We start from the raw sequence: 12,893 nt of genomic DNA on the forward strand, positions 1-12,893 counted from the left end.
GCACCGGGCTGAGCGATTTGTCAGCAGGGGAAGGTGGGTTGGAGCACGAGGGAAAACTTTTGACCCTGGAAAATAAATTACAGCCATGTGTGAGAGGTTTGGAAGGTCCCGAGCTCAGAAGAGGTGCTTGAACGCTTTTGGAGGTACTAAACGCGTTTTCTTTCTGCAAATCTAACCCAAATGGCAAACTGAACCCACAAAAATAAGGGTTACGCTGGCCTTTAAAGCTGCTGACAAGGACCTGCAACTGGGTTTGTTCAGAGGCTTTTTCTTCTCGCTCCCAGTGAGACCATGGCTGGTGGAGACCCTCCCTCTGCCACAAGCAGGAAGGTTTTGTTTTTTCTGTGGGGCTGAATGCTCTGCACAAAACTCCCCCGAGTGTAGGGAGAGCGAGAGCCGCCTGCCACGTCATACAGATAAGGGCCAGCATGTGCTGGTTTATGAAAGTATTATTTATCTCCCACACTGTGTTGCCTTTGGGGTTTTGTTCTTTGGTATCTCATTATTTGGGAAGATCAGAGCTTTTAAAGGTAAATGTTCTGAAAAATTAAAATGTGAGCTTGATTCTGTTAGTAAATCAGCTGTCACAAATCCCACAGGTTCAATTTTGAAACTACTTTTTGTTATGAAAGTGGGTTTTTTTTAAGCATGTCATTCTAAAGCATGCAAATAGGCGGTGATCCCCGGCCCAAGGTGGCTGAATCATTGTTTGACCTTGCTCTTTTTGCAGCAGAGGACAAAATCAGTGATTCATGCAGGAGCCCAGCATGGAGCAGAACCTGCTCATGCAAAGGTCTGTCCAGCCCCACGATGAGGCAGGTTGTCTTCAAAGGGGAGCTAATAGGAACTGTAAATTTGTCAATCAGTTACGTTAAGTGTGTGAGTAGGGGTGTGTGTATTTCCTTTTAAGCTGTAATGACTCCAGACTAATCAATCACTAGTGACTAGAAGCAGATAGGTCCTTTTTCTGTCTCAACAGAATTGGTGTGAGTTGGTCTTCATTTGATTTTGATTTTTTTTTTTTTTTTTTTCCCCAGGGAAACACTGGCATTGTAATGGGCATGTTTCTGGTGTCCTTTGTCATCCTGGTTGCCCTGGTGACTGTCTTATCTGGAATTGGTGTGTGTGAGAAGTGCAGCATCGGAAGTGGAGGAGTCTACTCCATGATTTCTACTGTCCTTGGAGGTCGAGTAGGGGGGACTATTGGCCTCCTTTATATTTTTGGCCAGGTAATTAAAGAAACCCAACTTATTTAAAGACAATTTAGAAACTTTGGAAGGCAGATACTAATCTTGTGCTTTCCTGCTGCAGGAAGTTATGCTCCAAGTAAAATCTGAGTAATGCTTCAGTATGCTGGACAGCATGGGAGGGCACTGTGGGGAGCATTCAGCCCCACTCTGCCTCCCAAGAGCAAGCCTGTGCATGGCAATACGCTGCCTGGCATGGGTCACAATGGTGGAGGAAATGGGTGTCTGAACAAGCAAACTGTGCAGGACATGCCCTCCCATCCCAGATTACCCCCATTGCCAGGACATGCCCTTGCTGGCAAGAGACTTGATTTAAACTGAAGTGTGAGAGGCCAGGGTGGCCACCTAAAGCACAGTGAGCTGCTGTGGGCTGGCAAGTTGGCCTTGGCGTGCTCCCTGTGCCCTTAGGGACCAGGCAAGTCCTGGCTGCTCCTCTGCAAGAGCCAGCAGAAGTGGAGCTGGTATGGGAGGAGAGCTGGGCAAAGGTGAGGGCCACAGCTAATTGACTTTTTGAGATCCAAAAGTCACAGTTCTGGGCTTTCTGAAAGGCCCCAAGGAGCCGTCAGGGTGGTGAAGCACTGAAATACACAAGTAGTAAACATAAAGAATGGAAAGTAATCTCTTAAACCTGCAGTAACTTAACCCCCTCCCCCCATAAAGATGTTATGAACAGTATAAAATGTGGCGAGCAGAGAAGCATTTTTATTGAGGTTTGTTTTTAACTGACTGGCTTGAAGCAATCTCTGAAAACCCTTAAAAAACCCCAAACCAAAAATAACCCCCTCTTCTCCTTTCGCTCCAGATTAAAAGCAAGTGTCCATAAAATACAAACTGAACACAGTTACAAGCCAAGATATGGAAATGGGCCACACATGAGAATCCTTCCTGTCATATTTTCCACTCTCGCTCTGCAAGCGGACCCCGTCTGGGAAAGCAATCAGGTTGCAGCCTGTCCTGAGGGTCGTAAAAACTGGGCTGCAGCAGCCCTGGCCCCTGCCTAGGCATCCCTTGTGCACGGGGGGCTGTGGGGTGGGAGCTGGCAGCTCGCTTAGGAGCGCCGTGCTGGCTCCCGAGAGCTGATGCCTTTCCCTTCTCCTTGGCTGTGCTTTCTGCCCGACGTGCTTTGCACCAGCTGCAGGCTGCTCCCCCGCTACAAGATGCTCACGAAGCGCTGTAACCTCCATCACAAGGCGAGTCTGGCCAGAAATGGGGGTATTCCCCATTCCCTGGTCTGACTGGGGCAAGTGGGGAATGACTGGCCGTGTGCTGCTGATGCCGTGGGAGATGAGAGGTGGCTCGGTGCCCTGAGGCTGCTTCAGGGATGGGATCCTCCTTCATCAGCCAAGGTGAGCTGAGATCTGGTTGGACTTTGCTGTCCTCCTGGGATGCTCCAGAGGAGAGGCTCAATCAGACTGCCCTAAATGATGCAGCACACGTCTGCTAGGTCCTACAGAGACCGATGCATGTTTGGTCACCGCAACTCTAACCATGAGGCCAGGGTTTAGTGCTTTTCTCTGGAGTCTCCTTTCCTGGAGTGGTTTGCAGTAAGACCTGTCTGTGCAAGCAGAGGTTTTCCAAGATCCAGCCCTAAAATCCCAAAAGCAAAGATAGTGGCAGGGCATGTCTGGGTGTTGAAAATCAATTATGTTCCTCGCCTAGCGAAGTATGTGGTTTACAAATGCTCGTAAGAGACTGGTTTCTGCAAATTTCAGCCTAGAACTCAGTTCTGATTTCAAGACAGGCAGTTCATGAGGAACCAGCCCATGTCACAGTGCCGCTGGGGCCCTGGCCATTGCTGTGTGTGGAGCATCAGGGTGTCTGGGGACGCCCAGCTCCTCCGTTTTGCTGGTGATGATCATGGCCCATCAGAGGAAAGGCTTCAGGGAGACTTGCAGTGCTGAGACTGCTGGAGGCTCAGCCCGCTCTGCTCCGCTCCCTTCAGAGTGTCCTCGCACATCGCCGTCCTTGGAGTGGAAGGAAAGAAAACTTATTTAGTTAAGAAAACTTCTTCAAAACCTGAGATTGGTCAGGTACAGGGAGTTGGGGTTAGGTGCTACTGCTTTCTCTGCACAGCACTTTTCTTCATGTGAGAGGCAAGAACTGCACCTGGCTTTAATGTATTTATCAGAGTTCGATTCTGTTTGGGCTTTTTTTGGCTTCAGGTGTCAAGTGCAGTTTTTGTGAGTGCCCCAAGCAGAGCTGTGCTGGCACGGGCTGTTGTCCTCTGCTAGCTCAGGAGGGACCTGTTTTCTGGAGAAAGCACCCATGTAGGACGTGCGTGGTCCACTCAGTGGTGGTGTAGGCAATGTTAAATACAACTAAACAAGAATACATCCAAATAATTTGGGGACTACCTTGCAGAGTCTAAAACTTCTCTCTTGGAGACATTCACAGTGGAGCTACCAGTGAGGAGAAAGAAAGACTTTCAGGGTGGTGTTCACCCGATCTGTGCTAGGTGTCTGTCTATGGTGAAAGTGAATCCTTCTCCAGGATCTCCAAGCTGTAGGTGTCCGAGTTCAAACAGGTGAATCCCACGCACCTTGCTTGCCGAAAACTGTGGATGAACCCGCAGCTCCTGGGTATGGGTCAGTTTGACCTGAACACCCTCAGTGCAGCGGTGCTGGGTTGGTCCGAGGGGATTCTGCAGGGAAGGAGGGGTCTGCTCTGACTCTTGCTGGCTTGGGTGGGGGGTTTCCTCCCTTCCAGTCATGTGGGAGCTGTGCTGCACATCCCTTGTGTGTGGGTGGGGATAGTGGGGTCACAGGACGCGAGGTCGCACCACCCATGCGGGCGTGCAGCTGTGTGCCCTGACCTGGCGTGCCGGGGGTGCCATGCGCTGGAGAGGGTTGTTGCTGAAATGTCAGCTAGTGGGAACCTCTGGAAGGAAATGTCCTGGTATTTACGATTGCTGACCCTCAGTAGGGTTTGAGGCCTGAACCTGCACTGCAGATGTCCCATCCCTCCGACTTGTAGCCACCGAGGGCAAAGTGTGTGTTCTGCCCTGCAGCAAGACAAACAAGCAGCTTTCCCGGGAGCTCCGGGGGCATGGCTTGCACAATATGCTCTCCTCAAAAGTGCAGGCTCCATTCCAGCAACGAGATGGGGAGCTGGTGAAACATCAGACTTTGCATCCAAACTAAACACCAAGTTAAAAACAACCCCTGGGAGGCAATAAAGGGGGAAGCAAACTGCTGTTCTTCAGGCAGGTGTTGGACTGGGACGCTTTCCTTCAGAGAAACAGGAGAAGGGAAGAAACTTAGGGGTTGACTCATCCTTTTCTCCCTCCGAGAAGCCAGTGTGGTTTCTTATGGAGCATTAATGGAGGATAAATTTTAAAGCCAGTAGAAAGTTGCTGGGCTGTTGGCCCTAGCAGCCAGGCTACTCTGTTTACTCGGGCAGTGGGTATGCTGCCCTGGCAGTGTGCTGTCTTACAGCAAGAATATTCGGTCCCTGTAGGTCAGAGTAGCATTAAAGATTGTGTCTTGGCAGCAAATGTCTGTCTGTCTGAACAGAGACCCTCCAGGCCAGCATGGGGGCTGGGGATCCCTTGTTCTCCCGTGGGGCACTCACAGAGCTCTGTCCTTCAGTGCGTTGCAGGTGCCATGTACATCACTGGCTTTGCGGAGTCCATTGCCGATGTCCTGAGCCTCAGCAACATCTGGGCGGTGCGTGGGATCTCCCTGGCTGTCCTGCTCGGCCTGCTGGGCATCAACCTGGCCGGGGTGAAGTGGATCATCAGGCTCCAGCTCCTGCTGCTCTTTCTACTGGCTGTCTCAACACTGGACTTTGTCATTGGGTCCTTTACACACCTTGATCCAGGTAAAACTGGGGGTTCATCCCATTGGGGTCAGGAGGCATTAATCCCCTGGGTTTTTCTCCTTAGGTGTCTTTGTGAAGTTATTCATCTGGGCAGAGGTAGAGTTCAGTGCTTTCAAACACGTCCCTTGTCCTTAGGGACTGATCTTTTAGATGCAACCTGTAATTTTGTAAGGAGTAAGTATTTCCAGAGCATGACTGAAGATGACTTATTAATTTAGGTGTTTAACCTCAGGAATCGAACTCTCAGCATGTGCACTTGTTACACTTGTATTGCACTCGGAGGTTTCCTAACAACAGAGAGCAGCTGCGTTTGCAGTCACTCTTTGTAGCCTTCTGTCTAACTCTACGTTAAAGATTGTGCCCACGAAAACAGCTGATTGTGACTTTGCATTAAGGAGATCGTCTCCCCAGAGACCCCTGAGGTCACTTAGGCTCTGCTGTGGTAAGCTGTGCCACCACTGGATTTGCTGAGGGGCCATGCTGGGGAGCCGAGGGGGGAGCTGGGTGGGCTGGGGCAGGTGACTGCTGGGGTTTCAAGGAGCTGTGGGTGCAAGTCTCCCCTGTTAACCTTCCCCTGCCTGACTTTAGCCTGCAGCAGCGGCTACAGCTCAGGCAAGGTGGAGGTTTGGGGTTCCCACCTGCAGTCCTGCTTGCACCCCGAGCCCCCTTCCCCTCCCTCCATCCTCATCCTCAAGAAGTATTCGCAGGGAAACACATCTCAAGATGCAGGGAGGTGCGGTGGAAGGGGTCCGAGAGTGCTGCAGTGGCCTCTCCAGCAGTAACAAAGTGTAATTAGCTGAGTAAACAGAAGGTGTCAGCTTTTTCTTGGCTTCCCCTGTGTCCAGCAGCACCTTAGGGGGTTGCAAGCAACCTGCTAAAGTCGGTCTAAAGGAAAGATCTTCAGTTTTGATTTACAGTTGGGATTCAGCTGCCGAACCAGGCTGCTGGAGGTGAGTCCCGTAGGTGTCCATAGCTCCAATGGCATAGCTGTTTTTTCATGCTGCTGTGTTATTTTGTGCTGCCTGTACAGTGTGCAAGGACGGTGGGATGGAAACAGCAGCTGTTCCCCTCTCAGAGAGAGCCTGGTGGAAAGGCGTTTGCATTTTATATTTAGCATGTAAGAAGTGCCCCAAATGGAAGCCGGTAAAAGTCTCAGCAGACACTTGCAAATGAGAACAAAGTGAGGACGGCTATGCTCGGTGTGACGTGTTTTGCAGAGAAAGCAAGTGACCTGCTCCAAACAGCTGCATTTCATAGGAAGTTGTTTTCTAAAGGAAGCGAGGAGGGATTTACATTTCGGCTGTGCTTGGAGGAGACCTTTAATGCAGACCTAGAGACTTTTCTAATAGTAGATAGAAAATGAATATTCGTGGTGAGACCTGATGATAGGAAAGTGAACATGGGACCAGGAGGAGAGAATTAGAGGAATAGAAACGTCAGCAGGAAACATGCCCAAGTTGAGGTCAACGTTGTTGTCTTTGATTTCCTCCACTGCTGAGCACTATGTCATTTTCTTCTGACAGAATATAGAGAAAGGAAGAGAAATGAGATGGTTTGAGCATTGCAGATGCTGCAGTTTAGCCATGGCTGGCTAGAGAGGAGGGTTTAAACCAAGACATCATGGAAGAACATCAGGCTGACGGCGGCCAGGTCCAAGCCCCAAATGCCAGTACCCCAGAGCGAGGCCATACGGTGGGACCTGAAGCCATAAGGCTGATTGGGGAGAGCTGTGGGTTTCTCTGCTTTTACAGACTGCTTCCCTGCGAGACCTGCTTCCAGCCAGGCTAAAGGGTTGCTTCCTCCCGAGTCCTGCATTTCCCCAGAAGGCCTCTGAGTGGTGTGTCAGCACCAACGGTGAGCTCTGGGCTTCAGGAAGCCTCCTCACTCTCTCTTGCATGCTTTCTGCATGGCATGGATGGATGCTTGTCTCTTGGGTGAGATTGCACCCATCAGCAAAACATCCCTCCTGCAAAGGGGGTTGCGGGAGGAATGTGCAGGTGTTGGTGAAGCTCCATCCTTGAGAGTTGGCTGATGGCAATGGCGGGGTGCAGCGCATCAAAGCCCAGCATCTGGGCAAGCAATCGAGACCTCGTTGGGGTGGGCTGTCAACTTATTGGCTCTCTGCAGCCTTCAGATGCATGCAGTTGTTTTGGGTTTGGTTCTTTGGCTGCAGTGGTGACTGAGATGCAAAGGGCAGTGTGCAGGGAGGAGTAATTTTTGAGGACAGACCTGTGAGCTGGAAAGATTTCAGCTGAAATCTTGTCGGGGTTGCTTCCTTGTTTTATGAGAGGTTTATGGGGTTTCAGTTCACAGCCTCAGGTATCGGTCTCCAAACCTGTAAAATGGGCCTTGTGCAGTCATTCTGCCTTTTCTGCTCCTGCCATGGCAGCCTTTTCCCTCACTTAACGTATCCAAGTGCTGTGTGCATACCAAAGGACTACGCATCTGCCAAGCAGCAGTTATTTGGATTTAAATAATCTCCAGGAATGCCTGTCCATCTTGAAGGTCTTAAACGGCTGCTTTTGTGTGGTTGCACTGGGTGGAGTCCCCTGCTCTTCTCCCCATTCCCTCAGCTCACACCCAGGCACACACCAAATCGGATGTTGTCCAAGCACTCACTCCCTTCCTGTGGTTTGCCTTTATTTTTAGTCTGAGGACGGAGCATGTTTACACAAAAGGGGGCTTCTCAGCAGGGCTTCCCACTGCTTTTTCTCCTTTTAATTTTCCCTCTCTTGCCGTGGCTCAGTCCCGCTCTGAGAGCCGGCCGGGCTCCCACAGCCCGGAGCTGGAGCTGGGGGAGCCGAATGGCTCCAGCAGACCTGGAATGCTCGGGGTCTCTTGGCTGGATGCTCCTGACCCCACTGAAGCCGTGGGCCGGCCGGCTTGCTCCCTGCCAGGCTGCCGGGTCCCTCTGCCTGGCCCCGAGAGCTTTTGCTCCTTTCCCAGGCTGCCTGTGGGCTGGGGTGGGACTGGCTGATTTTTTGGAGTTAATCCTAAATCCTCCCGGAGGCTTTGGCTGGCCCTTCCCCTGGGGATGGGTCATGGTCCCAGGCTGGGAACTTGGCCAGGGGTGGGTAGTGAGGAAAGGAGCTCCCTGTGCTGTCCGAAAACCAGCCTCATTGAGCTGTCTCTGGCCTCTCACCCTAAAATTCAGTCCCACCTACGGAAATGGAGACCCCCCGTGCTCCTTCCTTGGGACGGAAAACATCCATATTCTCGTTCTCCCTAAGGCACAGTTTACTGTTTTTACCAAACCTAGCACAGGTGGATTGAAATCAGGCTGCTCTCGACTTCTCAACCCATAAAGAAGATCCAGTGCTTGCTGCACAATTGCTTAGTAGCAATGCAGGATTTTCTTGGCTTACGCACATTTGCATTTTATTTCTGGAGGTCCATACCTCTAAATCAGCCTGAATTATTTTGGGGAGAGCAGTGAATGTAAAGGAGAGGATGCTCTTCTCCGTGACCAGATCCTCAGAACAGTATGTAAAACTTTTTGGCCTTTTCACGTCCCGAACATTAGAGTCACGGAAAAAGAAGATAAGCCCGCTGTTAATGCCCACTTCTTTATTTTCCTAGCATATCTCTGCTAATTTTTGTGCGGGGTGACTCCCAAATACTCCCTTTCAATTAGGCGCCTGCTTTCCTGTTTTGGCAGTGGCTCTCAGGTGCCCTGTTAAAGCAGAGCGGCTGTGAGAGCGCATGGGAGGGGCGGTTATTGGGGGGGAGGGCTGGTGTTAATTTGGTTGCACTTTGTTGGGGAGATGAAAGGAATCACAACACGAGGAAAAGAGGCCTGACAACAGCCTCTTAAATGCCTGGGGGAAAAGAAAAAATAATGATTTTGTTGGGAATTGGATAATTGGGCCCCCTTGGGCTGGGACCCCCCTGTCCTGCAGCAGACGGTGCCACGTGGTGGGGCGAGCGTGGAGCCCGGCTGCGTGGGGCTGAGCCCCTCTCCTCCCACTGGGGAACCCGAGTAGTTGGTTTCTCAGGGACTTGTGGAGGCTTGAAAGGCGCGTTGCTGTCAGGGTGCTTCTGCTTGGGATTATTTTCCATGCAAACCACATCCTTCATGTCACCCGCTTGGGTTTTGGCTTCCCGAAGTTGCTCTCATGGAGCCCAGAAAACTCATTTTTCATCCTTGCTTCTTTCTCCGAGGGTGAGTGCTTTGGAGGATTCATCCCCCTCGGGTGTTGTGCGGCTAAGCTGGGGGAGCTGATGCTCTCCCATGGGTACCACTGGTGAGGAGCTGTGGGAGATGAGCTTCACCCGGGGCTGCTCCAGCAGACAGGGAATCTGCAATTGTTGAAGTGATTTATGTATATAAACACTCTGGTGTTGTAAAGATCCCTCAAGCGGTGCCTCAGGAGCTTTGATGAATTGTATTAATTAAATCTATTCCCACATATTTAATATGAAAGTGATCAAAGCTTCCTAATCAGGGGCTTTTGCTTGGCTCTGGGTTGTTTTATTTTATTTTTGGGCATGAGGGGTGTGCCCCAATTTCATAAGAGAGGGTGCAGGAAGGATGTGTGTGTCAGAAGATGATCTGCAGCTAATCCCAGAGGCTTTATCGAGGCTGATTGCTGACTTCCTGGCCTGAGACACATCTGGAAACTGGCATCGAATTCCAAGTAGAAATCATTGAGCAAGCGGCAGCAGAAAAAAAATCCCACTTTGCTACCGAACAAGGTAGACACCGTGGTGAATAAAAGCAAGAGGCTGCTAATGCGTTCTTTATTTATTAAAAAACACGGGATTGCTTTCCCCAGGTTTTTCCAATTATAGCACATTGAATGGCCCTGACATCACTCTTGAGCCTGGGCCAGCCTATTCAACAGTCTGGCGAAGACATTTATTAACTGGTTACCTGCCAATTGTCTGGGCTAGGAGCTGCGGGACAGATGTGTTTTGAAAAGTGATAACATTGTTAGGGGCCTTATTTAGATGGTGAGAGGAAAGCTACACCACTCTGTCCAGGCTCTCTGAAGTAGGTATTTAAAGCACTGTATTTAAAAAAAAGAAAGAAAGAAAAAAAAAGTAGGTTGAGGTGTGACTTTGCTGCATGGTTCCACACTGCCACCCTGTTTGTTGGTAGGTTTTCGTGGTGTTTCCTCGCTGGAGGACAGCTGGCAGAAGGACTTTGTTGAGGAGCAGCGGTCTCGCCTGCCAGCAGATGTTTGGGTGTCAGTCCAGCTGCTGCTCGCCGGGGACCGGGGCCGGTATCCCTGTGCCCCCACTCTGCCGAGGCCAGGCAGGATTTCTGAGCCCACCGCCCTGAAGCATCTCCCAGGAGGTGGCTAAGGAGGAGGAGAGGAGGAGAGCTCAGGGCCTGCAGGTCCTGGCCCTCCTGCACCCCCCGGGCTATGCTGGAGATGCCACGTGCATCTAACCTGATCGTAAATATTTCCAGTGATGGATCCTCCGTTGCATCCTTGGGGACCCTGCTCTGGTCACAGCTATCTCAGGCTAACCCCACCCTTCCTGCAGCCAAGCCCCACTGCTTTGGGCCTCTTGAGGACTTGGGGATCAGCCGATGTCCTTCCTTTCTGCATTAAACCACCTTGCTTGGAAGACCTCTTGTGCTCCTCTCCAGTCTTCTCCATTCAAATGGCTACGTGGGCATGGGAGTGGGCTGCCCTCCGCCACGTGCTGCCAAGGAAGAGGAGCATCCTGGACTCATCTGACACCCTAAAACATGCAACTACATGGTGCCATCAGGGCCAGGCTGGCCTGGGCCCACCCCTGGATCAGGAGAGGATTTGATGAGGTTTTTATAGGTTTAAACTTGCCTAATACATAATACTGCTTCTCATTTATACAGGAGATTTTGTACACGGTTGATTTAACTTTTAATTTCTTTGCTCTTTCCCTGCAAGGCAATGTTAACCTTGTCTTCCTAGAGCTTGTAGATAAAACCTGAAATACCTCATCTGGCTTTGTCCCCTGCTAGATGCTGCCTTCACACGGACTTTCCCCACCCGCTCCCCAATAAAACCCCCCATGCAGGCTCTCCATTCAGCAGCCACTTGTTTAATGCTAGAGACCTAATAAAACATACTGACTCGAGGAAGATATATAACATCCCATAATCTCTCTGTCTCTCTCTGTTGCTGTGTTTAAACGGGACAGCTTTATTTAATTGCATTGATATTTTTTTCCTCTTTTTTTGGTGCCACTACATAATTGTTTTCAAATGATGGAGATATCATCTTTTTTCATTCCCCCAGTGTTTAATTCCAGTCACAGTTCAGCTGTGCCCTGAATCAGCTTTCCTTAGTTAGAGATTTAATTTATGAAGATAATTTCTAGATATTAGATTCTTTCTCCAGCTGCTTCACTTCTAGTTTGCATTCCTCTCCTAGGCTAAAGAGAAAACTGTGTGCGACATGGGTCCTTATCTACTTCTCATTATCTTCCCTGCTGGCTTGTGTTAACAATTTTTGGCGTTTTTTGGCTGTAGGTGAGAGATTTTAGCCTGGTTGTTACCTTCAGTGGCCTGGATGATGGCCCAGTGGTTCTTGCTGGTTTTCTTTTCTACTCAAAGGGGAAATATATTCATTGAAAAATGTAATTTTGGTAGGAAAAATATATTCTCTGATTTAAACTGAATTCAATTAATGGTTTCAAAGAAACAAAAAAATCCTTTTCAGTGACAACATCATGCTTGACCTTTCCAAAAACAAACAGTTTGATTTCTAGTTTGACTTGCAGTCTGAAACTAGACTTGAAGCTATAGCTGTGTGTGTTGTATAGAGGATAGTGAAAACCTCCCAAAAATAAAATCAAACTATCATTTTGGACACAGAATCAAAAAATCAACAAATGGAACAGTTTTCTTGTGAGATACCATTGTCATCTGGATAATATCACCATAACTTGGAAGTATGGGATGCTCTAGTCATGAATAAGGTAGAAGACACTGTAGACCATGACGGGGTCTGTTGAACGATGTTACATTTTGGTTAACTACTTTCTTTTGAAAGATGGGGATTTGATCGACATGGATTGGGCTTTGTCCCAAGCAATACAGGGAGTAGCTCTGAGTTAGAAAGGAGGTCACTCTAACGAGTCCAAAGGATGTGTGTCATCGCCGCTGCCGCTCAGCTGCTGTTCATTTTCCTCCAATTGTTGTGCCTTGACTCAACCTAAATTCTCATTTCTCAAAGCTGGGGTTTTTCATCAGAGAAGTTCTGCAGAGCCTCCCACAACCAAGGACTCTGGGCATGACTTCCAAGAAATACTACTCTGTAATTAATAATAATATCCCATTGATGCAAACTATTTTCCTAGGAAAAGGATGAAGCAAGGGACATTTTCTCGTTTTCTTTATAATGAATAAAACCATTTCTGCTGGGTGGTTTGAATGCTGCTGAACAAGCCAGGTAGTGGTTACCACATCAGAAAATCAAATAGTAATGGAAGGATTTTACCTATTACGGCAAGTCTGGTGCATAACATTATGTAAGTGGACTTTATAAAGTTGAAATACACATCTTAAAATATCTTCCTTTTTTTTTCCTAACCAAAATTTCAGATTTTCCACCTGCAGAAAATAACAATTTTTTGACTTTTTTTGCAAAAAATAATTAAACCCCACCAACCTGTAGAGACAGAATAAGTGCCAAACAGCTCTACTAGCTACTTCCGCAGGCATATTCCTGAGTTTTCCTTTATTTAAGCAGTGCTGAGGTGCTGGGCTTCTGTGATGAAGAGCTGCCTGTGTGGGTGCTTTCAGCCTCTGTGTGCTCTTGTGTACACCAGCGGTTTTCTACTTCTCCATCCTCCCTAGAGGCCGAGGTGGAGATAAAGCAGGTTGCATGG

General features: G+C 49.2%; 1 protein-coding gene across 1 annotated transcript in view; it reads left to right on the plus strand.

Annotated features, from left to right (window-relative positions):
* SLC12A8 (solute carrier family 12 member 8) overlaps window positions 1-12,893 on the plus strand; it is a 54,105-nt gene that overhangs the window by 6,692 nt on the left and 34,520 nt on the right. The window contains exons 4-5 of the mRNA XM_009964754.3: window positions 1,038-1,229; window positions 4,835-5,066. Coding sequence (XP_009963056.3) covers window positions 1,038-1,229; window positions 4,835-5,066 — 424 coding nt within the window. The remainder of the gene's footprint in view (window positions 1-1,037; window positions 1,230-4,834; window positions 5,067-12,893) is intronic.

Source organism: Tyto alba, unplaced genomic scaffold, assembly GCF_018691265.1.
Source record: "Tyto alba isolate M040663 unplaced genomic scaffold, T.alba_DEE_v4.0 Super-Scaffold_7, whole genome shotgun sequence".
NCBI classification, from domain to species: Eukaryota; Metazoa; Chordata; class Aves; order Strigiformes; family Tytonidae; genus Tyto; species Tyto alba.